This window comes from Crocodylus siamensis, chromosome 2 (assembly GCF_052110815.1).
Source record: "Crocodylus siamensis isolate JL-2025a chromosome 2, ASM5211081v1, whole genome shotgun sequence".
In the NCBI taxonomy this organism is placed as follows: Eukaryota; Metazoa; Chordata; order Crocodylia; family Crocodylidae; genus Crocodylus; species Crocodylus siamensis.
In genome coordinates, this window is record NC_143396.1 from 281700651 (window position 1) to 281728117 (window position 27467).

The window sequence follows — 27467 nt, forward strand, 5'->3', positions numbered from 1 at the left end:
ATGCATCCTTGACTCAAATAGTGCCTATTTTGTCTTCGGCACAATCTGAATATGAATCCTTTCTGCACTGTAAGGTATCACTTAGGCCCAGAAAGGATTTTACTATTGACTTCTCTTCTGGGCAGTTCTTTGTCTTGTAAATTGTTCTGCTCTTTGTCCTGTAAATTTTTCTTCACCATAAGGGTGACCAAAATTTGGAATGGGCTCCCAAGGGAGGTGGTGCTCTCCCCTACCTTAGGGGTCTTTAAGGGAAGGCTGGATAGGCATCTGGCTGGGGTCATTTGACCCCAGCACTCTTTCCTGCCTAGGCAGGGGGTCAGACTCGATGATCTGTTGAGGTCCCTTCCGACCCTAACCTCTATGATTTTAGCAATAATTTCCATCAGCAATTCAACAATCACCACCCCTCTCTCAGACTATCTCTTGAATACTTCAGCACCAACATCTCCTGTTTAGATACAATGATCACTGTTGAGAATGGTAAAATACAGACCACGATATACAAGAAACCCACAGAGCAACATACATATCTGCACAGAACCAGCAATCACCCTAAACACATCAAGAAACCTGTAATATACAGCCAAGCCCTCAGAAACCACCAAATTTGTACTGAGGAGAACATCTGTAATCACCACCTCACAAATCTCAAAAAGGCTTTCACTCAACCAGGACACTCCTCCAGAGAACTAGATCACACTTTTGAAAGAGCCACTATGATACCGTGTGAAAAATTCCTGCAGCACAGAAGGAAAACCCCCATGAATCACACACCACTGTTATGACATATCACCCCTTCCTGAAACTTATACGGAAAATCCTCAAACAATTGTAACCCATACTAGGAAAAGACTCAATTCTTAAAGAGCTCTTTCCAAAACCACCCATCCTAGCCTTCTAATAAGCACCAAACCTCACTAACCTCAACACCAGAAACAAACTTCCTACAGCTCAAAACACACCAAATGGATCTAGACCAGAAATGACAAGAAATGTAAAACCTGCCAACACATCTCCACCCCCCACCACAATTACTACACCCCACAACAGAACCATCAGCATTCCTGGATCTTACACCTGCACCTCCCAAAATGTAATGCATCCAATGCACCAAATGACCTGATGAAAAATACATAGGAGACACCAAACAACAACTGTGCACCAGAATAAACGCACACCAAAAATCTATCAAAGCACAATTACCTGTGGGTAGAACCATCTTTAGGGGTGTGCAGGGCCCGGGGCATATCAGCCTGTGTGGGGCAGGGGGGTAGGGGTGGGGGTGGTGATCACCCACAGAAGCCGGTGGGGGGGAGGGGGAGGAAGAGAGGGAAGGGAAAGGAGTGGCAATCACCCGCAGAAGCTGGCGATGGCAGCAGGGCCTGTACTGCAGTGTCCACAGGGCCCCCCAAAGTGGAGGGTGGGGGGTGATCACCCCGATTTACCCCCTTCCCACCTCCCAGGGATGGCTTTGCCTGTGTGGGTACATTTCTCACACAAAAAAAACACACTCTCTTTCTGCAATCTTTCAGTTCTAATACTCAAAGGGAATTTACAAAATACCTTTCACAGATGGGCTTACGAACTTCACTTCATCAACCTCCTAGATACAAAAAAATCATGGACTAAATATAGACACTGGATTTATGACATATTATAACCTGCCTAACATCTGATTTCCTGAGGTCCCTGCCAACCCTAATTTTCTATGAAGGAACTATGGGCACTATCTCCTTAGAAAAACTCATTGAAATTACTCAGCTACAAATGGTCCTCCTCTCAGTTACTATCAAAGAGGTAAAAAATGCTTTGTTTTCACAGTGAAATGTATATTTGAGCATTAAGCACCATTTCTACCGTAGGCAAAAGAAGACAAAGATCCTGTTTGGGGGACATGAGGATGTCAGCACCAGATATACACTGCATAATAATCCTGCAACAGGAAACTAATTAAATAGAAATAAATAAAAATACCTGGAGGAGGGAAATCCTTTCCATTAATCTTTCTTCTGTTTCTTCCACCAAGCTCACAGAAGGCATTGCAGAGGCAAGCTTCTCCAGTTCTTTGTTGAAAGATGCATAATCTGTGTCAAATTCTGTCCACTCCTAAAAAAAAAAAACTATGTGTTTAATAAAGCGTACCTCTCATCCTTGAGCTTGTACCACACTATGAAAACATTGATGCTTTAACATGTACAGACAGTGTTCTTAGTTAAACAAAGAGAAATTTTCGAGCTGTAGCTTCAGACTGAGGATTTCAGTGTCACATGATTTCCCTTTGAAAAATTATGTTCATGCTCCTTTTAAGGTACTGGTCTTTTAAAATTGATTTCTTTTCATTCTAGTGTATTACTGGTATTTCTCAATGGGATTTTCTCTCAGAGTGAGGGCTTGTGAGGTATCATAAGCACATTACAGGAAACACAGGTCATGCTAGAGGGATGGACTGGAAGTTTTATTTCAGGACATTGTGAAGAGAAAGAATGAGCTTCAGGTATTCAGAGAATGGATAGCAGGCCGTTATTCTGATATGGGCATGAGACCTGGTAAGCAGAGTACTCCCAGTGTACAAAGAGTTGCTGTTTTCCCTGTGTTTTTATTCAAAGTTTTTTCTAACCCATTACCTTTAGTAAGCTCTCTAAGCGTACACCATAGTGGGAAGCCTGTTGTTCCAGTGATCTGACTTCCTTCACCAGCTCATTCAAGAACTTCTCTTTGTTTTCTGAGAGAGATGGAGTCACCTTCTTGGAACATGCTTGCATGAGAAGCACATAGGTGATGAGCTTACGGAAAAAGTCCTGAAAAACAAACAATTTACTGCCAACATATTGTAATGTAGATCCTATTTTTCTGTTTTATGGAATGGGTGCCATTGAAATCAAATGGCTCCTACTACTAAATCTGTCTATTGTGATTTTAATCATAAAACATACTGCTTTGAATTTAGGTTATTTCAGATGAGGGCTTCAAATACTCGCATGCAATACAACAAATAGCATTCACTATTTTCAAGAGAGCTAAGGGAGGAAGAAATAAAGACATGAGTTCAACAGATTCTCACATATTCACTTGCCCAGATGATATTGATTATCAGAGAAAGCTGGTCACACTTGGCCTATTCAGGCTGGTGGCTACAAGTCATGATTTGGTCCAGAAAACTCACAGTCACACAGAAAGTGAATAGGCAAGGAATTTACTCAAGGGTCCCAACGTCCAGCCCCATGCTCTCATCATTTGACCACACATGCTTTGTTTAATGCCCCTCACAACTATTTTACAGCCATGTTTTAATGTCTAGGAAAATCAAAACAGCTTGCCTCGACATATCACCATGTTTGAAGACAGATCAAAGCAAAGACAAATGGATCAGCAGTCCCAGGCCCTTGAGTCTAGCAGACTTGTCTATACTGCTAGGGCGCTGGGTATAATACCCCAATCCCTAAATATACTCTGGACCTGGAAGGTTATCAGTGAAGCTGCTATGCGCATGTCCCCAGTGGCAGATGTCAAGCACATCAGCGACAGTGTTCAAGACCAGGCACAAAGGCTGTGTTTTCTATAGACTCTCTTATGTTAACAGAAGGAGCGACTAGTACTTAAAGTATCTGAGAGACAAGTCACCACAGAAAACATGGTAGTCTGTATTTGAAACATGTTACAGTGTGAGTGCTCTACCTTGTGGTTTTGCAGATGAGACTGTAAAGCAGCTCTACTTTTGGTTAGCTGCTTCAGATCCAGAGCCATCTTCCTGTGTCCAATATCTTTCAACTCTGCCAGTCCACAAAGCAAGCTTTCATAATGACTCTCATGGAGGAAAGGACAGTTTAATTCCATGTACTTTGCTCTCAGAATCCCCCAAGTATCATCTAAAACATCCTAGAAATTAAACACAAGTCACAGATTAGGGTCACAGGTGAACAGTCCTACGCATGCATTTCTAGAGTATCATATCACACCAGGATGCAAAATGGCTATAAGCTTTTCACTGCTCCGAATGTCTAGTCAACAGGGCTTTGATACCTACCTCTAATTTGTAGGCTTCACAGAGCAGAGCAACAGGTAACTGAAGTCTTTCTCCTTGATCTCTCAGTTTTGCCACTTGGGCTTCAAAGTTTTGCAACTCCAGTGCATAAGCATCTGTTTTCTGATTTAAAAAAATAGAGGAAATGTGTATCTAGATCATATCTGGAGAAAGCAGTGTTAAAGTGGGAGTGGTTTTGCTTCAGTTGTATTGTCCCTGACTTCCTCACTTAGCACTTATTCTAATAGCTGCTGCCCTTTTAGAATAGCTCCATACGTAGTTGCATCCACGCCCAAGTTGTTTCTCAGTTTTTTAGATGCAAAGCCACAAGGACAGATGAGGCAATACTGTCCAGGGCTGGGTGATTTGGCCTTACTTTAGTACTCTGAATTAATTACCTGAAGCTGTTCAGCAATATCTTGCCCGCGTATTGCATTCAAGGATTGTTGCAGAGTAGATTTTTTCTCAGTTAACCGATTGTACAATACCCGGATTTCATTCTGCGATGGAAACAGATGACAGCAGAAGCAGACTCAGAAGCAGTCTCAATAATAAAATAGCAGTGATAAATAATGCACAGCAGAACAAGGATGAAATGGCAATTCATCATGGCATGTTGAGCAGTCTCATTTTTTAAAAACATCTTATGGACTCAAAGCAATAATCAGAGTGGATTTTTATAGTGAGTCACACAGGACAACAGGATAAATTACCATAATAGCCCCTTCTGGCCTTAAAAATAAAGACTTACCACTTCTCCTGTTTTGCTGAAACTGAACCCTGTACTATCGCTTTGCTGAGATCTATGGGAATTTTGCCTGAATATGGACTGCAGAATTTGTCCCCATTAACATTCAGTGCTACTAGTCAAATATTCCTCAAAATGACCATAATTTAGTATTCAAGTGACTTAATTTATTTTCAAACACTGTCATCTCGGGAGCTTTGCTTATCACAGTAATCCAGAGCGTGAGGTCTTCACTTTTGCACACTTCAATGGAGACTGACTTACAAGACTGATTTGGATATTTCTCTCTCTCTCACACACACACACATGCACACACTCTTCGGGTATCTGAGGGACTTCACTATGTTGGGATTAACATTAAGTATCTTGGATTTGCCCTGAAGAATTGCTTTTCCTTTCCTGTTTTAGAGAGTTTCCTACCAAGCTCTACTATCTTTCACTTCCTTCCTTTTTGTGTCCCTGTAACGAGGTATTTAGAGGAATTCACAGATTTGCTGGAATCTGACATGGCTGTGCCATTAGTGCTTCTGCTATGGCCTGGAATTTGTGGCCCCTGGGCTGTCAACCATGCATCTTAGCACCAGCACCCCTCTAGCCCCCACCATCTTTCACTGAAGAATAAACCCAGAGCTATCTTGATACCCATTTCTGGGGCAAAAACCTTTAGAACAAGTACACAAACACAGAGAGTGAACATTACAGACCAACCCTGCTCCCGGTGGGCGGCCAACAACATGCTCCTCCCGGTGCAAGCTCATCTGCGGTGCACTGGGGGGCGAAGGGGGAGGAGAGGTGAAGAGAAGCGCCTGGCAATGCTGTTCTGCACTGGTTCATGCCAGCTGCAAAATTCCACCAATTCCCACTGTGCAGGAAGCCACCAGCTCTCTCACACCCTGCTCCATGTTAAAACACAGTAAGTTTCTGCATGAGTGGGGAGACCCCAAATCATTTCCTTCCGCATTCTGCACACAGTTTCTACCATAATCAGGGCCCCAATGTAACCATCACTGAGAAAAACAGGGGCACGATGGAGTTTGCTTCTAAAGAAGCTAAGAAAAAGTTCTGACTTGTTTTTTAAAAAACAACAACAACATGTCCATTATATACAGCTCATTCATAATCCAAATGCATTAACAGGGACATGTCTTACAGATGCTGTGAAACAAGACGTACACTTGGCAGTAGAGTACCTGATAATTGCTATTATGATCCAGCCCGGCTTTCATTGACTTGCTTCTAGAAGCAGCAGCCACCTGAGTTCGTTCAAGCCGTGCCTGCAAGTTGTTAAAGCACTCGAAGAATACATCCGTGCTCCCACCAGCGCAGGTAATAGACTTTAAAAGATCATCCTTTTTATCACTCAGATCAGTGTGAAGTTTTTGCAGCTCTACAGAGAGAGTCTAAAGGATTGAAAAGGAACAGGACTAGTGAAAATGTCCTTGTTAAGAAAAATAACTTGCCATTAAAAAAAACCAGTAGGATGCAAGTTGCTACTTTCATCTGATAATGAACCTGATTCTCTGTGCTAATGTAAATCTGCTCATGTCATGGAGCTGCTCTGGATTCACACCCAGTGAAAATGGGAGAAGAGGACTGTACCCATCTCTTTTGCCTTAACAACAATATAGTGATGTGCCCAAACCTACGCTCTGATATACAAACCTCATAGAGCACCTGCTGCATAGCAGCTTCTTCACTGGACAGCACAGAGGTGTTCAACATCTCTTCCATATTATCCAAGCACCGATTGATTGCCAGAAGCAGTTCAAAGAGTTTTTTGTCCAAATTTAAGGAAGCTTCCTCTGCCACATTATCCTGGAAAAAGATGAGTTATAGCATTTTTCAGCCCTTCCAGCCAAGTCAGAGCTGCTATTGTGAAAGAAAAGAGACTAAAGAATTGGATAAAACAGTTAAATGTTTGGCTAATTCATGCTACGAATATTAGTATGGAGTTAGTAAAATATTGAGGCCCCCATTTGGAAAAGATCCTATGCTCAGCCTTTCATGTTATATTCATGCAGCATTGGAAAGGAACTAAAAGTTGGTTAAGGCTTCTCATTACTCACTGCAATTTAAATGTACAAATTATGTCGCTTCTGCCAGCAAATGCCTACATCTGGGTAATAGCCAATATTACAGAAGAACACTAAAAGCTTCTGACAATCCAGACCCAAGTCCATAGCTCACAATGGACCTTACAGTACACTCAGTTTTGACTGGCTGTTTAGAGTGCTAAAATTATATCTTGCTTTCCAAAAGTCCTTGTCATTTTTGCAAATGCCATTTGTACCTGTGTGTTCATAACATTTGCTTCTTGGCTAAGGTCTCCAAGCTGAATGGTGTAGGTCTTCACTTCCTCCACAGTTGGGGTTCCAATACCAGGAAGCACCCCTCTGGGCAGGACGTTCATTTTCGTAGTAATCTAAAATTTGAAAAGAAAATGATAATAAGATGAATAGATTATATGACAACACTGAACAAGACTGCTAGAAAACATCACTACAGTACATTAAAAATAGACACCTGGATACTATAGTTCTGTTTTCATACTAGGCAGGAAATTCACCTGCAAAAAATGTGCTTGTATCTATAATTTCTGCATGCTACAGAGCTTCTTCAGCTTTTAGCCATGTTCTGGCCCCATGACTTTTAGCCTTAAACATACATACATAGAAACATACAGAGAAATTAAGGGCTGGAACAGACCTTGAAAAATCGTTGAATCCAACCCCCCTGCTCTGCGCAGGAATACTATTGAGATCAAATGATCCCAGCAAGGTGTCTGTCCAGTCTCCTCTTGAAGATGTTCAAGGTTGGGGACTGCACCACCGCCTTGGGAAGCCTGTTCCAGCTTCTGGTCACCCTTATGGTAAAGAAGTTCTTCCTTACATCCAACCTGAAACCATCCTCTTATAGTTTGTGGCCACTGCTCCTTGTCCTCCCCTGAGGTGCCCCAGTGAACAGTTTTTCTCCCAGCTCCCGATATCCACCCCTTACACACCTATAGACGGCCACCAAGTCTCCCCTCAGTCTTCTCTTCCCCAAGCTGCAGAGTCTCAGATCTCTCAGTCTTTCCTCACAAGGTTTGTCCTCCAGGCCCTAAATCATTCTTGTGGTCCTTTCCTGGACCTTTTCAAGATTCTCCATGTCTTTTTTGAAGTGCGGTGCCCAGAACTGGACACAGTACTCCAGCTGGGCTCTCACCAGGGCCAAGTAGAGAGGAAGTATCACTTCCTTAGCCCTGCTTGCAATACATTGGCTAATGCATCCCAGTATACTATTAGCTGTTGCGCTAGCGGCTCATATTCATCCCATGATCAAACATAAGTCCAAGGTCCCTTTCAGCCATCATGCTGGCCAGGACATCTCCTCCTAATCTCTATTCATGTCACTGGTTACTTCTCCCCAGATGAAGCACTTTGCATTTATCCTTATTGAACTGCATCCAGTTCCACTCTGCCCACCTTTCCAGCTTGTCCAGGTCTGCTTGGATCTGCATGCTATTACCTAAGGTGACCACTTTTCCCCATAATTTAGTATCATCTGCAGACTTGGCCAGTGTACTTTCCACATCCTCAAGACCATATCAAAGGCCTTTTTAAAATCCCAGTATATGACATCAACCATGTCTCCCACATCTAAGCGGTTTGTTACTTGATCATAGACGGAGACAACTTAAAGTCCCCCCACTTAAACTTAACTGGTAGCCCCCAGTTCCTTACCACTCCGCTGTCGTTCCAAATTCTCAACACCTCCTCGACCGTCCTCTCTTCATCCTTTCTGCTTGGCTGTCCCCCAGCTTGCATTCCCATCTGCACACTAATCCCCTGATGCACCTAGTTTAAAGCCCTCTCCATCAAGTCAGCCATCCTGGAAGAAAACAGTTTCTTCCCCCTTGGCGTGAGGTGGATGCCATCTTTTCCCCACAAGTCTATCCTGGAACAGTGTTCCATGATCATAAAATCCAAACCCCTCACTGTGGCACCACCTCTGGAGCCTCCAGTTGACCTCCTCAATACAACTGTCCCTCCAGGGGCCCTGACCCCTGACTGGGAGGACAGAAGAGAAAGCCACTTGTGCCCCCAACCCCTTGAGCCCAGCCTCCAGAGATCTGTAGTCAATTATGACCCACTCAGGGTTGTTCCAGGCCATGTCATTTGTGCCCACATGGATGAGCAACATGTGGTAGTGTTTGGAGGGCTGGATGAGTTTTGTAATCCCATCCATCACATCCTGGAAATGGGCCCCCAGAAGGCAGAAGGTCTCCCGTGTAAAGGGATCCAACTGGCAGATGCCACTCTCTGTCCCCCTCTGGAGTGAGTTGTCCACTATCACTACTCACTCTCTCTTCTGGACAGGAGCTTGCCTCCTTCCCTCCTCTGGTGCAAGTGCCTCTGGTCCTTCCTCCACCAGTGGTGCAAAGGTCTTATACCTTTTGCACACCTAAATTAGAGAAGTTGCCTTTGCAGCATGCAGCCTGGAGCCTGAAGTGACCATCTTGCACTCAGCTCCATTCAGGTCCTCCTGCTCCATCTTCTTGTCCTCATTCTTCTGCTCTAAAGCCTTGCTGTTGAACTCCTCTATCTCCTGCTTGACCACCCTGATGCTGTGCAGTCTGCTCACCTCCACCTGGAGCTCCTTCACTTGGCTCTCTAGAGACTTCATCAGAGCACACCCCCACAAATGGGGTTACTCCTGTCCCTGCTCCCAGCCACCAGGAGCCACGGTAGGCACCCCCTGCCGCCTGGGACCTGGGCGGAAGCCTCCAGTACAAGTACAGGCTGCGGTCCTGACTGAGACTAATGCTTGGTTTCTTCAAGTCAAGTTTTCCTGGAATGAGGGATTCGTGTTTTAGTTCAGTACTTCTCAACCTTTTCAGACTCAAGGTACCCCTCAGAAAATGCCAAATCTTACCTTTCACTTGTTTCTTGTCTAGAGACAAATACTAGAGCAATTCTTCTGTTGCAAAGAACTCAGAAAGACCATGACTGTTCAGAATGTTTTTAATACTACAAGCTCCTATTTGAAATCTCAGGGTTTATCTTGTGAATCTGTATATAGGTGTTTTGTCTAAGCGGTGACAGCCTGGAGAATCGGACTAAATCTTCTAGTGTTCCTCTACTGTAGCCCACGCCTCACTTTAACAACCCCCTCTACACACACACACGGAAAGTGGAATTCCATTCTAGCAAATGTCAGGCCCGAATTTGCCCTAGAGATCTGTATTTGCTCCCAAGCCCAAAAAGTTACCAGAACTAATATCTTAATCCATGGAATTTATGGGAATTGGGCACCTAACTCCCTTTGGCTCCCTTAAACTCCAAGCTTAAATAAAAAAGGCTGTAGCATCAGACTTGACTATTTAATTTGAGAATTCACATGGTTGGCCCTCATGTTCACGTACTACACTCATCACCAAGGTACAAAAATCCAAGGCAAAGCACTACTTGTTATTCAAACACCTTTCACGAGAGACTGCTGTGTAGACCAATTACTTAGTGAAACAAAGAGATACAACATAGAAAATAAGGTTTCTTAATCTCTTTCCTTATAACACTTAAGTACTCTGCATGTTTTGTATGCATGTGCTTTCACTTCAAAAATAAAGGGTCATTCTGCATTAAAAGAAATTTGAACTGACCTGTGGTTCAATGAGTTGACAAAGGGGAGACTTCATCTTAGATGACAGCTCTTGCTGTAAATATTGCCATTTATCACCATTTTGATCTTTTGAAGGCATGAGTGGAGCAACAAGCTCGTTCCCTGAGATAGATGCTCCATTGCTGCAATTGGGGAACAGTATTAGGACAGGGAAAGATCAAGACAATTAATATTTAACTTGCTCTTCAACCTATACTGTTAACCCTTCCAAACGCACAGTGGGACGAGCACTGCCAAGACTTTGTGCAGCAGTGCTGCTGGTGTGGGCAAGGCCTGGGGAAGCAGTGGCATAAGCGGCCCCTTGGCCTGCATGAGAGCACCGGTTACATCGGTTTGGTCGTATATTTTAACACAGCTGTCAAATATCTTCTGGGGCTGCCTTCAAATGGTGGTCGTAGTAGGGAGAAGGGGGCCCCAGCTGTTGGGATGGCTGGTCCAGGACATCATTTGCTGTAGTTTGTCACTAGCTGAGCACAGGTCGGGGTTTATGCCAGCTTTTCCTTATTTCAGGCTTGTCCAACATATGGCCCGCAGGGTGATAAAATATGAATATGGCTCGCTGGCCCACTGGGTGATAAAATGTGCATGATCTGGTCCCACATTCAAAAAGGTTGGACACTCCTGCCTTACAGTAACAGAGGATGTTCTCATTATCTGCATAAATGCCCAGTGCTTCCTGGAACACGACTCAGCTGCCGGTCGCAGTGATATCCCGAGGCAAGAATTCCTTTGGTTGACTGCACATTGTGTGAAAACATATTTTGTTCTATCAGTATAAGATTTCACCGAATATCTCCCTTGTTTTCACATGCTGCAAAAGGAATAGGGGCACTTGATCTACCTTGGTACACAGCTTTTGTGGTCACTCCCACCGTAGTTCACAGCATCCTTGTGTTACCAGTGGATGCTACAGCACAAATCGGATTCCCACTTCTCTACTCCGCATACCTTCTGCCACAATTTTCCTTTCTCGTCAGTTTTTTTGTTAGGGGGTGGAGGGAAACAGTGTCCTGTATGGTAATGCAGGAGCCCAGCAACTCTTGTGCTCAGAGCCAGCCTTAGAGAAAATGGTGCCCTGGGAGAACTTGTATTTTGCCCACCCCCACTTTCCCCTGTCCCTACCCTGCCCCAGAGGTCACTCCAGCCTGACCTAGGTCGTCACATCCCCTTTCCTCCCTCTGCCACTTAGTTGGGCAGAGGTGGTGCTACTCTTCCCCCACTGTTTCCCCTCCCCAGGACCCAGAGATGGGGACGGGCCACCTGAAGCCCGAGCTGCAGAGACGCAGCTGAAGGTGAAACAATGCGGAGGCTGCAGGGACTCCTGTGGATGCTGCCGGTGCTGCAGCCCCTGGTGGCAGCAGCATGGGCAGTCTGCGGAGGATTTGGCAGCTGCACCCAGGACCCTGGTCCTTAGCTTGGGTGCATGGGGGAGAGGAGAGGGAGAGAGGGAGGAGGAAAAGAGCTGGACTGTCCAGCACAGCAGCTGGCCCAGAGTGCAGAGCGCAGCCCATTCCTGCCCTCTGGGCTGGGGCCTCCCGCAGGTAGGGAGCAAATAAGCAGCACTGGCCTATGGTGGCACTGCAGGAACCTGGCTGGGGTGGGGGCTTCCAGCTTTGCAGTTGGTTCCTTGCACCAGCCCACACCAAGTTCCTCCTAAGCAGTGGCTTAAGGTGGCAGTAGAGCACTGCTGTGTTCCTGTGTGTGCACACGTATGTGTGTGTGTGTGCATGTGCTCTTGTGTGCAGTGCCCCCCTGACCACAGCACCCTGGGTGGGTCACCCATGTCCCCAACCCTTAAGCCCAGCTCTGCCTGTAGTTTTCTGGTAGTCTTATATTATGCTCTGTGACTAATTTTGTACCTTGAACTGAATTTTTGAGTCGTGCTGTCACTGAATTGTGGCTGCATTTTCTCTACGTAAAATTCAATGAAGTCTGCAAGGTTATTCTGCTGAGCCGGTTTTAACATCACATCATCCTGTAAAAAGAGAACAGTGCAAATAGTAAGCTGTGTTCTCAAAAAAAGATCTTGTTTCTCTGAATCTGAGTAATATGTTACACGAATAAATTTAACAGAAATAGATTAAATATATCAGTTACCTGGGAAAACAAGGCTGATTATATATCTGCAAACTAGAAGCAAATTTACCAAATAACGTGTACTTTTACAGAACATTCTTAAACCTAATAAGATCTAAAATCCTTCACTCAGTTTATGAAGTTAGCATAGGGGATCCCATCACACGGGAAAATTGTGCATCACATCTTGCGGTACTCAGTCAAGTAAAGCTCCCATTGACTTAAACAGGAGTTTTGTTTAGTTAAGGGCTGCAGGGTTTAACTACATGTAACTAATTCAAAAAGGGAATTTATTTAGAAATTCATCAACATCCTTTCCCAATGATTCACTCTGACTTGTCTGGTCAAAAAGAAAATGTGTAGAGGAGGAGCTGATTTGCAAAGAGAAGACTACAGCTGTTGCCTACAGAACACAGACCATCACATAATCTTTAAAGCCACCGTGGGCTAGATTGGGGGGAAACTCCCAAGTTTCTCAGGTTTTTTTTTATGAACTTCAGCTTCCATTTCAAAGGTGATTTTGGTTACATTTTAAAGATGTTTAGCTACCATAACCTGCAGATATCACATCCCACCCTCCTGCAGTGACATCTTCAAGAAAGCCTAGCCTTAACCCAACCTACTGCAGTGCTCTTTTGGGTTCCTACTGCCTGTGAAAGTCTGGCCCTTGGTAATTTCAATCTCACTGGCTTGCCAGAAGACTTAGGCTCCAATATGGCTGAGATACTTTTGACAAGTTTATCACTGTCTTCAGGCCCTGCCCTGATCAAGGTGGACAGGATAAGCACCTCAGAAACACCGCTCTAAAGGTCTGTCCACGCCCCAAGGCTGAAACAGTTTAAGGAAAGGCTAAAGGGATTTAGTGTGAGCTCAATGCCGAATTATATAGGACTGAATTAAGCACAGGCTCAGACCTGTTCAATTTAAAACTTTTATTGTTTCACAAAGTCATAAACTAAAGGAGGTCTGTTGGTTCACGAGGTTCCCAAATCAAGCCCTTGCTCTCTAACCCGGAGGCTAGGTGCGGCTGCCTGATTCAGTAGTCTCAGAACTGGTCAACAGCTCATTTAAAAGGAGTCCCTTATCTTTTTTTAGGCAAAAGATACAAAACTGTCCCCATGGTGGAAGTGAGGCATCTAACATAACTTTACTATTAGTTATATATGATAACACTTATACATCTGCATTTTCTAATTCTTACTTCTATTGGTTATTTAGTTAACTTATCTATATTACAATATCAGGTGATACGCTTTGTATTATAATCACTACGCTTCTTAGGTTAATTCTTAATGACCTTTATATTTCTTATGCTAATTTTCTATAACCTACATACATTATTCATCTATATGTTTTGCTGGGTTTTGCAGGGTTAAAATGTCAAAACTGACATAATATGCAGTTGTTTTTTCGTCATTGCGGTTTAGCCATGCAGTTTCCTATTCTTAACAACGTAAGCGGCATGTCTGCTATTTTTATCATTGTTCAAAGGTCAGAAGTTCAGTATTTTCATCTAAGGGTCAGAAAGTGATTACCAGAATGTCAATCGCTGACTCCTCAACCTCCTTGAAGCATTCTGGGAGTTTTAGTGCATTTTTTTTTAATGCTAGGCCTTGCTTAGCATAAGCACTCTCTCACAGATTTATTCCTGTGCAGCTCTGTGTATTGGGATGCTGGGTCTGGTTTATCCTGTGGAATAAAAGTCAACACTGACCCCCAGCTTTTCCCTTCCCCCAGGCTGTGTTAGTGTGCTATTATAGCCTGCTCTACCACTGTCACCTTCCCCATTCCCATTCAGCTGTCCAGAAAGCCTCTCCACATTCACCTGCTTGCATCTGTATGTCCAGACCCACATCCTGAGTGCCCCCCAGAGACCTATATGGAGGACCACATGCTCAGAGAAGCCAAGTAGTCCAAGTTACAGTCCATTCCTATGAGTCACATATGTCTAAGTATAATCAATGACACGATTTGGCAATACAAATCAGTATCCATAAAATGAAGGATAGGATTACCTTTTGTTGCTCTAAGCTGTTGTGCCTGTTGATGGGCGGCTGGTCACTGGTGATAAGATTGGTTATACTGGAGTTGTCTGGATGAAGAGTCTTTATGGGTTCTGCCTGGATCCTTTCACTGTTGCTGAGCTATAAAAAGAGAGTCACTGTTTTGTGAAAGCTCTTGGAGCTAATAAGGCAGCACAAAGGCCATCAGTGTGGTTTAGGGAAGAGATGGCATTGAAATAAGCTCTGACCAGTATGGGGGGTGTACCCATAGAGCTCTCTCTGAGGAGTGGGACAAGGCCACTGCTGTAGCCATACTACAGAGACTTTAGTGCTGCTCCTTCTGGTGAGAACATGATGCTGTTTTCCTTATCTGCCAAGCAGGTCCTTTTTTACATAGTGAGCAGTGGACGTAGGGAACCTACGGACACAGTTCGGGTAATTTGCTGACATCGACTCGTGATAACGTTGCCCGACTTGCACATGCATGCACGTGCAATGTAACCGCATGCAAATTGCCTCCATTTTGGAAGCAACTCACTTGGTCAGAGGCTACCTAGATCTCCTGCCTGGCTATGACTTCAGAGGTAGGCTGGTTTTTAACAGGGGGTTTTCATAGCAACACCTGTCCTGCACCCACGTATCTTACCTTTCCAATGACGGTGTCCCAGCTTGGAGGAGGCTGCAGCTCCCTTTCCTGATGCAAATACCCACTAGCTGCAAAAACTGGCCCCACAATGTGGAAGTGATTGCGTCACTGGGTAATCTCAGCAAACAGGCTAAATAGACTGAGAATAGCTTGTTCTTTCAGCACTGTGGGAGGTCCAGCCAGGGGTGACGGGTGCCTCCTGATTCTGGGTGGGTACAATTTGTGGGCAGGCCAAAAGCCCCATATCCATTCCTATACTTCTGTGCCATGGCTTGGTGCTCCCTCTGACACTCCCCCCAGCCCCCACCTCCAACATGCTACTGGCCTGTGTGGCAAAAAAACTGCCCTGTCCTTAGCGGTGCCAAGTCGGAGGCCAATCTCACATGGGCACATGCCCCCCTCCCCCATGCCTATCCTACCAGTTGCCTGTGAGTCCAGTTATATGAGGGCAACACACTGGACAGAGATGGGACAGCTGTGAAGAAGCATCCAGTATCCCTGCCCAAGCCTTGCAGATTCACTCAGGAGAAAACTATAGTCTCTAGATCCATCCGCCAGGGACCTTTCACCACTAGGACTTTTCTGTGCAGCATTTTAAGTCTTTAAACACTTTCTTGCATTCTTTCCCACATACAGCTAACAAAACCTTGACCTGAGTCACAATGCACTTTAAGCAGAACTAAATTGTTCAGAGAGCCACTAAAACCCATTACAAGCAGTGGGCTGAAGATAATTATACAGTGCTGAGAACCAAACTGACAGCAAGTCTGACATTCTCATTCATTTCTGTCCGTTCCTTATTTTCGCGTAATGTATTATAAGCTGTTCTGCAGCTATTGCGTAGTACAGCATGGAGCTCCTCTCAGTAGGTCTTCGCAGAGTGCTCATGTTTTTTTTACCTGTTCTTCATTGTATTTGTCCTGAAGCATCACCTGGACTTTTTCCAAATTGCACTTCACTTCCTTTAGCTTCAAGGAAAGGGCTTCAGTCTCTTGCTGGAGGCCTGTAGTATCTCTGCAGTCCTCCAGTTTTTGTTCAATCTCTGATAACACAGCCTACAAAGTAAAGTAGTTAATTTGTCACCATTATGAGCATACCACCCCCTTCCAGTAACACCCTAGAGTCACAGTTCACTCTTCAGCTGCTTGAAAGAAGGAGCAAAGTTTTTTGGTAATATCTTTTAACCGCAGAACCCCTAGCATGCCTAGCAAATGGCAAATTAAGATGAATCAACATACAAAAGGAACAGCCTTTTTCAAACAACAGGCTATATGGTGAGATCCATTAACTCCATTACCCATACTAAAATCCAGGTATTAAGAAAGGCAAGACTGGATTTTGAATGTGACAAAGATGGCAAGGCCCTAGGTGGCAGGAGCAAAGTAAAAGAAGCTTTATATTCTCTTTGTACTACCGGGATTTTGAGTTGCTTTAAAAGCTACTGACCTAAGTGCACCCCAGCAAAAGATTAGAGCAGCCCCAAAATTTCAAAGAGATTTGTATATATGCAGACTGGTAAAAGAAGAAAGTAAAATACTCTGGGTATGCCAACACGAAGTATGGACACATACATTTTGAGCTGTTTCAAAAGGGCTGTAGAGAGTCATGTTCTGACTGTTGTGTGTGGACCAGCTATAACATGGATAGGGCAGTGTTGCAGCTGGCGCAGGTGCTGCTGCATTTGATAGTTCCCAGACTTAACAATTAGAACCCAACAGTTGCTGCCCCTTTTGAAATGACTCCAAACACGTGTGTGCATACGCACCGCACAGCCAGTTTGTCGCTTCTAAACACATCCATTGGCACAATCAGATGCAATACAGGACATCTGTTCGGGTTATGAGACTGATTCTTAATAAACAGATCTTACATTTTTTCTAACTGATAACTAACATACTAAAAAGGAGCGGGGGGAGAGGACATTATTGTAAAATGTGTTTCTAGCTGTCTACCAATGTAGAATCAAAAGCTTCAGAATTAAACATTGGATCCAAGGTTTGCACTGATAGAGGCCAAAAGTGGCATGGCCAGGTGAAAAGCCATGGATTGAAAAGGGTCTACAAGGCTCCAACTCCAATCCCAAGGTTGTGGAGTCCATACATCCCCTGCCACTCTGAGCTGCAGGGCAGGACCAGCGTTCTGCACATGCCCTTGCTTTGTGGCAGTGAGCAAATCATTGCAATGTCACCATCCTCAAGGTGAAGTTGCTTTCACTGCTTAACAGATCACAGCTGTTTGATGCTACTGCCACCTTGCCACTCAGGGCTGCTCTAGACAAAAAACACAGTGCTTTTCAAGTTCTAGTTCTTAAACTGGAGCTAAAAGGTGATAGCACCTGAACTGGAGTAAAGAGGATTTTGCAAGCATGCAAGACTCTGGTACAGTGATTTTCAGTCATGATGCCTTGAGATCCTTTCAAGGGTGCCACACAATGTTAGCACTGTTAGGTGCACAAACAGGATTTATACGACTAAACCAGAGGGCACAGCCCCATGAGCGCACATGTACAGGGGTGCACATTACCCACGGGACAAACAACAGTGGAACATATTTATGCCACTGCTATTTGTCCCCAGGCATGGCCCTCCAGCATGTGGCAAAGAGAGCCAGGTGGGATAGGGGAGGCCAGGTCAGCACCCGGGCTGGGCCCAGCAGCCTTACCTGGGGTCCTGGGAGCTTCCCGGGACAGCAGCATGCCGCTTGGAGCCTGGACGGCAGCCAGAGCATGGGTCTGGCTGGCCAGGCTCCATTTTCTGTTGGTGCACACTGCTGCCACATGCACCATGCCACCTTTTTTTAGGTGGCGGCTGTTTTTTTGATACTGGGATCTCCCAGTGTCAAAAAACTGCCACGCAAGTGCACATTCATGGGGACATGCCCAGAGATTTCAAATAGGAATCCAGAGTGTTACAAGCATCACGCCCTGTTGTGGTCTTCCTGAGTACTTTGCAACAGAAAAAGTGTTGGGTTTTTTTCAGTAGCCAAAGAATGAATGAAAACTAAAAGCTGGCATTTTCCAAGGGGTGTCTTGAATCTAAACTTGTTGAGAACCACTGCCCTAAAACATTATATGGACCTGAATCCTATGTCAATAGAACTTCAGTCAGGAGGGAAAAAAGGCCCGGGTACATAAATTTTCTAAAAGCATTTCTGATTAATTTAAAATGGACATCTTTACATTAGGGCTTCAGTATTCTCTGAAGCTCGTTATTGCTTTACATAACATGGATCCTTACATTCTGTCTCACTGTCTCTGTGGGAAGGTTAAGTCAGTACGAACAAACGTCAGTCTAACTGTGGTGCTGACCCTAGACTCCATTCAGTCCTGAAAGGACTTCTGCATGTGAATATGTACATGGCCTTCAGTCTCCGATGTCCAGTCAGTCCACCAACGTGAACAAACACTGAAGTCAATGAGACTTGGGACTTAGTACAGTAAGAATTTACATTTTAGACTATTTTTAGACCATAAGCTAAATTAAACATTAAACAGATTGGTCAAACCATTACCAAGCCCTCTTATTACATCAGTAAGTTTTTATTACAGTCGAGGCCAGTTTGTTTAAGTAAAAGCTGCCTTTTTTTTTTTTTTTTTTTAAAGAAAGTAGGCTAGTGATGTTTTTTTAATCTTATACTCTGCCAAAAAAAAAAAAAAAAAAATCAGTGTAAAGTACAGAACACCTTTACAAAATACAATTCCTTAAGTTTTACGTCCCATCTCAATTCCCCAGATACTGGAAATGCACATAAGGAGATGGAATGTGTACAGTTTAAACAAAGACATTTAAAATAGCTCCTTGGAAGGAAGAGCTGAAATTGAAACCAAGTGGTTACCATCTACTTGTTTTCACTGCGGTGTAAGGCGTAGTAAACAGGGACCGGAGCAGACAGCATCATTGTAGTTTTTATGCAAACACACATCTATGGTAAGAAGGGGTTAGATGGTGGCAGTGAACTTTGACTACTTCATCTTACCTGACAGTCAGCAAGCTGCTGTTCCACCATCTGCTGCATTTTTGGGGTCTGGGTTTCTGATCCCAGGGACACTTTAGTTTTGTCTAGCCATTGTTCCAGCTCAGCAACTTGTGCCTGACATACATGGAGGATCTTTTCAGGCTCAGGCCTATTCTTATCCACTATTTCCTTTGAATCGCCTAGCTTCCCTTGCAAGCTCTGGGCAGTGTTTGTGGCGAGAGGAGGCGTGTCACCCTGAAGCAAAAGGACATTCAAACACAGAAAAATCTGTCAGCATGACATGCTTTTAACTTTTGCACGCAGAGCCCTGAACCTGTACTGCCGCCTTATTCCCAGGTTACAAAGGAAAGGAAAAAAACCAGCAACCGAGCAATGAGGTGATCAGGTGCTACAGGTTTCCAAGCAGCCAGCCAATTTGCATTTGCACAGGTATAACCTGAACATTCAGGAAGTAAAATGACTCACCGTTTGTTAACCAGCCACCCCTGAGGATAGGTGTTTTTCTGTGCAAGTCAGAGGCTAAGGCTTGCAGTTTAAAGTTGCATACGACACTCTTGTGCAATGTTTGTCCATTGCTTTTATGAGCTCAGTTACAAAGAAACTTTTAAAAACAGTCCCTATTTAGGCTATGGGCCCCAGCATGAGAACCTAAAACTTCTGCAGTCTTTGATAACAGTTCCCATTTATCCTCACTTGAGCAGCTATCTAACATTTCTGTGATAAATACATTCTAGACAGCTACTCACTTAGAAGCATACCCACAGGTCCGGGTTGTGCTCACGCGCACACTAGAGCCGGGTGAAACAGCACTGTTTCGCTTCAACTTCCCTTTCAAGAGAACAGTGTTTCGTTTCGAGTTTTGTATCATTTCGAAAACACTGTTCTGCTTCATGTTGTCGAAACTGTGTTCCTGTTTCGATGCTGTTTCAACATTTAGCCCACCTAGTACTGGGATGATTGGTGCTGCTGCTGGCCCCAGCCAGCAGCACCAGCCTCCGGTCATCTGGCAGGCAGATTAGGGGCTCGCACCCCAGGAAGGAGTCCGGCACAGCCCCCGCAGCCCTCCTGGGGGTGCAGGCGAGCCCCTGATCTGCCTGCCAGATGACAGGAGGCTGGTGCTGCCAGCTGGGGCCAGCAGCAGCATCCATCTTCCTGGCACAGGCTGCACCCAACCCACAGCACCAGCCTCTGGCAGGCAGATCAGGGCTGCCCGCACCCCCAGGAGGGCTGCGGGGGCTGTGCTGGACTGCTCCCAAGGGTGCAGGCCACGACCTGCCTCCCAGATCACAGGAGCCTGGTGCTACCACCTGGGGCCAGCGGCAGGCGGGCCCAAGGCAAATCAGCTCGTGTGGGGATCTGCTGTCCCAATCCCGGGGCAGGGGAGGATCCCTGTACAAGCTGATTTTCCCTGGGCCCCGTAGCAGAGCTGGCCCAAGGAGGGTGCGGGGTCCAGGGCAAATCAGCTCGTATGGGGACCCTCCCCTACCCTGGAATCAGGGCAGTGGCGGGTCCCCATGCAAGCTGATATGCTCCAGGCCCCGTACCAGAGCTGGCTGGAGGAGGGTACGAGGCCCGGGGCAAATCAGTTCATGCGGGGCCTGCCACTGCCCTGATCCCGGGGTGGAGGCAGGTCCCCACACAAGCTGATTTGCCCCGGGCCTGCCTACCGCTGGCCCCAGGTGGAATCGCCAGCCTCCTGTGATTGGGCAGGCAGATCGGGGGTCCACACGCCCAGGAGCAGTCTGGCACAGCTGCTGCAGCCCTCCTGGGGGTGTGGGCAGGCCCCATCTGCCTGCCGGATGACAGGAGGCTGGTGCTGCCAGCTGAGGCCAGCGGCAGCACTGATCTTCCCGGTGCTGGGTGCGGACTGTGCCCAGCGTCATCCCAAGGGGCAGGAGAAGCCTCCTGTGATCCAGCAGGCCGATTGGGCCCCTTGCACCCCCAAGAGGATTGTGGGGCTCTGCCAACTCCTCCTGGGAGTGTGGGTCCCTGATCTGCCAGCCCAATGACAGGAGACTGGTGCTGCCAGCTAGGTGCAGCCCGTGCCTGGAGGATCGGTGGCGCTGCGGCCCCAGCCGCAGCACCAGCCTCCTCTCATCCGTCAGGCAGATCGGGGGCTCACTCACATCTCTGGGAGAGCTGCAGGGGCGGTGCTGGACTCCTCCCGGGGGTGCAGGCCCCCCAATCTGCCTGCCAGATCACAGGATGCTGCTGTTGCCAGCTGGGGCCAGCAGCAGCTCCGATCTTTCTGGCACGGGCTGTGCCCAACCAGCAGCACCAGCCAGGCTGTCACTGGGTAGGCACATCAGGGACCTGCACCCCAGAAGGAGTCGGCAGAGCCCCAGAGCCCTCCTGGGGGTGCAGGCCCCTGATCCGCCTACCAGATCACAGGAGGCTGGTGCTGCCAGCTGGGGCTCTGCCACTCTTCCCAGTGCTGCGTGCGGGCTGTGCTCAGCGCCAGTCCTAGCTGTAGCAGTACCCTCCTGTCATCCAGCAGGCAGATCGGGGGCCAGCATCCCCGGAGGAGGCTGGCACAGCCTTGGCAGGGGTGCAGGCGGGCCCCGATCTGCCTGCTCTATGACAGGGGGCTGCTGCTGCCAGCTGGGACCGGCGCCGAAGCCAGTAAGCCTGCCTTCAAAACTTGAAATGTTTTGTAACTTTTGAAGCTTTTCGAGTGCCCTCGTGTCGTTTCAAAGCTGTTTTGAAGGCTTTTGTTTCATTTTGATTTTGCTGTTTCGAGCTCGAAATGCATCAAACCAGCTTTGAAACGAAACACTGGGTGAAATTTTGCATGGCCCTTATGTACACCGATACATGCCCTAACCCTCACGTGGGTAACTGAACGATAGTAGTTTGGGTGTTGGTCCTGAGCATCACTGTAAACTGCATCTGACTAGACAGCCTGGTGGCAACATGGTGGGGCTACTCGGGGTGGGGTAGTTCCTACAAAATACTACAATGTTGCAACCTCCAGAGTAAGGCAAGTATAGGGCACCTCAAAACTCTTGCCCCCGCTGCCTTGTGGGTACTCCCTGGGGAAAGGCTAATGGACATCACCCTGACAGAAACACACCCTTGCCGAGGCATTAGGCACCCAGCAGCAGTTCCTATCTGTCGCTCTCTGGCAGAAGCTACAACCATTGAGGCACTGGATGTCTGGACTTGGTCTGGCCTCTGGATTCTGTCTCAAGGGTGTAAAGGAGGGATGGGGGGACAGCCTCCACTCCTCTATAAACTTGCCTAGTTGTACACGTCAAAGGTCTTGGTGCGATGGTCACAGGACTCTGTACAGGCAATTCATCAGGCACTTGACTAGACCACTTACGCATACACTATGATTCATACTACTCTCTGGGTATACAACCCCCCCCCCCAAAAAAAAAAAAAAAAAACCCGTTAGGGCTAACAACATACATTAACTTCATTGAGATTTGAGCAGGCAGATACGAAAGGGAAAATACACTGGTTTAGGTGTTATATTATGTTACTTTAAACATTATTTTTCTAGTTTGAATCTTTGGTATGCTGGGCCATAGTCATTATGAATTAAACAAACAAAAGTGAACTCAAATGAAGCTTTATAGCACTAGGAAGAAGGTAAACTCCATGTGTACTTATGTAAACGAGTGTGCAAGACAACACTCATTCATAGGATTGCAGGCAAGTAGGGCTAGAAGGGTCTCATCTAGTCCAACTCCCTGACTGAGGCAGGACCATCCCTATTCCTATCCAGATTATCCTATACAAATCCATTGCCTAACCTTCTAGGAAAAGAATACAGTCAAGGGAGACACAACACAAGACAAAATGCCCTAATAGGTCAGAGGTAAAACAAGGGGACCAAGATAACCAATATCCTGCTGCCGCAAAGGTTGTTTAAATTTGCTCGAGAGAATCTAGGAAGAGGGCCAACCCCCCCTGCTACAAACAAACCCTCCTACAGTTTGTACCAATCTAACCATGGGGTAAAATTCCTTCCTGACCCTAAATGCGGCGATCGGGCAAGATCACATAGCCAGGAACCTCTAGGTTTAAGTTCCAGCAGGAGCACTGACATACCCCAGTCACAATCTCCAGCCTTGGCTGCAGCCAACACCCAATGCTTCTGAGGAAGGTTTAGCATAGCGTGGGGATCCTTATGCTCTCCCACTGTCCGTGGGGGAAGGTTTAAGCTGGTGTGCAGAAATATCAGTATAACTGTAGTCCTGACTCTAGATTCCACCTAGTCCTGAAAGGACATATGCATGTTGTACTCTACACCTAGATCATCCCTGACCAACGTCTGTCGAACGTTCACTCCACAGTCAGCCAAGATTTTCACTTTTAACTTTAAACAGAATTGCCTTTGGGTTTACGTCAATATATTGAAGAGGTGAAAGCAAATTCATACTTTTACAGCAATGCTTTGTAAGATCTAGATTTAATACAGGTTTTTAAATGTTACTTTTAAATAGGAAGGGCTGGGGCTCAAAAACAGAAATTCTATTTCATTGGGAATTTCAGCATTTTGAAATTTGTTTTTGTTTTTAAATCAAGGAATGAAAACTCTGTTAATGTTAAATTTGAACCTCGACTTTTAAATCATCCCAAACAATTATCTATACAACACATATCAATGGCTTTTTTTCAAACAAGCATTGCTGGTGGATGACTTATGTTTTCTGAAGGACACACATGGATAATCTGACCTCACAGGCTTGACTCCTTGCACCAGCTGTCATTCATACTTCTGTCAAATGGACATAATAAAACTATACCACATCAGAACAACAACATTGTGCATTCCCACTGTGCACTAAGAACTAAGTAATCATTGAAGTAGGCACTGGAGAGGTAAACAGTCTGTGCCCACAGTTTTTGTAGCAGTATAATTATGTGGGCCAGATGCATGCATCTCTTATTAAAATTTTATACTAAGTACAACTGCCAAGGCAGACACAGTTTTAGCCAACAATTTATTCCACTTTCTCTAAAGAAATAAGTTATGCACTTTTAGACTGTTATAACTTCACCTGGAAGTACAGTGGGGGAGGTGGTTCTGCTTTCACTAGAGCTATATAGTTGAAGCGGTACAACTTGGGCACATCTACATGTGTCAATAAGGTGACAGAATAAACTCTAGTGCAGTCTGTGCCAGAATTTATTGCTTCTGGGCGCTCCATTTTCATGTGTGCCTGGGACCACAGCATGCTAAGCCAAGGTGGAGCAGCCCCGACTGGCAGGGAACTCCAGGGGTCAGCCTGCCAGTCTGGGGCTGCTCCTGCCCAGCACAGCGTGCTGCAGGGGGCCTGGCTGGGGCACAAGGGTGCTCCAGTGCAGGGCTAGCCAGCATGCAGCCCCCACACTGAAGCACTGTTGCACCCCAGCCAGCCCGATCAGTGTCTGCATGTGCGCTGCAGTGGAGTAAACAACTCCACCATAGGGCAGTACTATCCTGCGGCAGATTTAATCAGTTTACTCTGGCCTAACAGCACTGCATGTGTAGATGCTGCATTGCTAAATCAGTCAGCTCCACCATAAATATCTCATGTAGGTATGCCTCTCGTGTGTTTAAACAAGCCTTAAGCTGAGAACGTATATAATGTAAATCTCACCACAATTTCTATTATCATTACTCTGTACCGTTGCACCCTTAATACAAATGTACATTATTTGAGGTGGACTGAATGATACAGCATACATGTGTGATTGTGAACCCTAGCAAGTAGCACACATCAGAAGAGTTTTATTTCTTTTAGCCTGACCTGAATTCAAGCAGAGCAGAATATTTTTCTATAGCAGCTCCAGTGTCCCCTGGGGATCTTGTTGAAGCACTAATTATTTGCCCCCCAGAATAAAATGCAGGCTGATTTACTGCCTACTGAACTTGATTAGTCATTGGATAGAACAAGTATTCCACTGATCAAAGTCCTCATCTTTCTGACCTGACTAAAAATATTTCTCAAGGGGAAGCAAAATGCTTTAGCATTTACAAAAATGAATTTCCTTCTATCTTCACCTAGGAAATGTATGAACTTGAAAGACATCAGTTAAAAATCGCTATGTGTAATACAGCAGTGGGCAAAAACCGGAGTGCAATCCCATTACAGGTAAGAGGACTATGCAGAACAATTCCAGAAAGGGAAGTCCCTCCAGTGGAATACTTGAGACAGGAGCAGTAAATACTTGATACAAAAGCAGGGTGGCAGAGGAAATGGACAGATAGAGGTCTTGCCCACAGAAGTATCATAATCATGCCAATATCATCAATATAAAAAAAATCCTGAAAGGGAATAACTGGGTTTTATTTTAGTGTAGTAAACGTTCACTAGTGGATGCTAGGGAGAGAAATACAGGAATGGAAACCTAATCCATTTCTCCTTCAGCTGCAGAGTGAGCAAGGCTGACCTGGACTACTGTTTTCATCCAGGCTTGCATGTACAGTGGCACATATATTTTCTCAAACTTACTCGCATCTGCTGCCTCATTAGCTGCATTTGCTAGGAATAAAGTATATTTATGTAAATTTAAAACCACAAAATATGCCTGGCAAGACTCCACAACAAAATCCCACTGACATCAGCATAATTATTAGAGACAGGAATGAGCCAGCCAACCACTGAAAAGTTCCTTTCTTCCCCTTCAGGGCTGTGCAAAGCACAAATCTCAGCCCTTTCCAAAAGCTCAAAGATGTATGTTTTGCAGTGTACCGGGAGGATTACTGCATGCAATCTGTTTCAGACCTACATACTCACCACTGGCTGATTGCTAAGGTCTGGAGTGGACTCTTCACTGTTTTCAGCTTTCTGGGAAATTTGAAAAGGTGTTTCCTCGTCATGCTGATCACATGATTCTATTAGCTCACTCGCATCCTGAAAAAAGGAAAAGCAGTGGTGGAAAGGTTTTGATTGCCTTCTTGTACTTTAGAAGCCTCCAAAGGCAGCAGTCAATCCACACATTATTCTTAGCCAACAATAAAAGCATGTTTGACACAAAGATATACAGAGACAAAAGGAATCGGAACGCTTGGCAGAGGTGACATTTTTTATTAGAGCAACTAGATATTTAGGTGTGTGCGCCTAAAAGCTTGCAAATAAAGACATTTATTTTGCAAATATTTAGTTGGTTTAAGAAATGGTATCACCTCTGCCAAGAGCTCCGATTCCTTTGGTCTACTGGCCAATACGGCTACAACCTGTACCCCTGATATAAAGAGACAGATACATTGTAGCTATCACAACTTCACTGAGACGCGGATCTGAAAAACTCCCAACAGTCTAAATGAGCGGATGTGGAGGAGGTGCTGCCCTCTTCTACTCCAGGACACATTTTCCCCATGTGATATGCCCCACAGCTGTATTTTGTGCCTGTTCCAGGGATAACAAATGAATTTGCTATTCATCTAAATCTGCATTTTTCAGCTTTGCATTTTTGATACAAGCAAGGGACCTGTAAAAAGATTTGTGAAGGATAAAACTCCCCCCTGGACAAAGAACAGTGCAATGCCTATGCCCTCCTTAAGTTTTACTCATGGTCACTTAAGAAATGCCCAGGTCCAGTACAGGCCTGTACAGGGGGACAAATTCCACGTGCAAAGATAAACATTACCTGTGCAACACCATCTGACAAGGTGCCAGAAGAGCAGGAAGCCACACTGTTTTCCTTGGGGGTCTCATCTCTCATTCCTGGAGGCCAGCAGGGTTCAACGGTCTCTGCTACCGTGCTTTGCTTTGAAAAAAACAACAGTCAAGAATTAGCTGTGGCACATGTGGCACTCCTTGAAGGAGCACGTGGTCACTAAAACCATTAGGCACTCTTATCTCTGCTGTGCTTGCATCTCTTTCTTTGCCTATTTTCCCTAAAGGCCACATAAAATTGATTTTTCTTTGTCTCTCTTGGTTCTGCATGAAGAAAAAGTCAGCACCAGCAAAGGCCTTGGCTTGTCTGTGCTGGGAACAGACACTCCCTGCCCCCACAAACATGCACGTTCAGGCCCTCCCACGTTATCTTGCCCGTGTGACTGCCAAGGCAAAAGGGCGCTATAGTTTGCAGCTTTCCAATTCTTGGTCTGTCTGCTAAGATGGACCACAAAAAAGCCAATTTTTGCATGGTGCCTGGGAAAGCACAGTAGCTTTTCTTTTGTTTGTGTCCTTGTGACAAGGTATTTAGCAGAATTTGTAAATTTGTTGGAATCTGACAGGGCTGCACCGTGAGTACTTCTGCTGTGGCCTTGAACTTAGTCTCTCAGCTGTCAATTGTTTGCCTTGGTGCCTACCCCACCCCACCTGATTGCTAAGGTAGGCAGCAGAGTTTTCACTGCAAGGATTTCTGAAAAATAGATATCCCTGAAAACGACTG

At 45.5% G+C, this 27467-nt stretch overlaps 1 protein-coding gene across 3 annotated transcripts in view; it reads right to left on the minus strand.

The window, feature by feature from the left end:
* SYNE2 (spectrin repeat containing nuclear envelope protein 2) overlaps positions 1-27467 on the minus strand; it is a 280784-nt gene that overhangs the window by 82340 nt on the left and 170977 nt on the right. For all 3 annotated transcript variants that reach the window (XM_090034211.1, XM_090034213.1, XM_090034212.1), the window contains 15 exons: positions 26718-26837; positions 25865-25981; positions 19131-19364; positions 16055-16210; positions 14522-14650; positions 12290-12405; positions 10411-10552; positions 7060-7191; positions 6432-6584; positions 5960-6169; positions 4420-4521; positions 4025-4144; positions 3676-3876; positions 2625-2798; positions 1975-2106 (listed from right to left, as the gene is read on the minus strand). In XM_090034211.1, the coding sequence (XP_089890337.1) occupies positions 1975-2106; positions 2625-2798; positions 3676-3876; positions 4025-4144; positions 4420-4521; positions 5960-6169; positions 6432-6584; positions 7060-7191; positions 10411-10552; positions 12290-12405; positions 14522-14650; positions 16055-16210; positions 19131-19364; positions 25865-25981; positions 26718-26837 (2238 nt within the window). The remainder of the gene's footprint in view (positions 1-1974; positions 2107-2624; positions 2799-3675; positions 3877-4024; positions 4145-4419; positions 4522-5959; positions 6170-6431; positions 6585-7059; positions 7192-10410; positions 10553-12289; positions 12406-14521; positions 14651-16054; positions 16211-19130; positions 19365-25864; positions 25982-26717; positions 26838-27467) is intronic.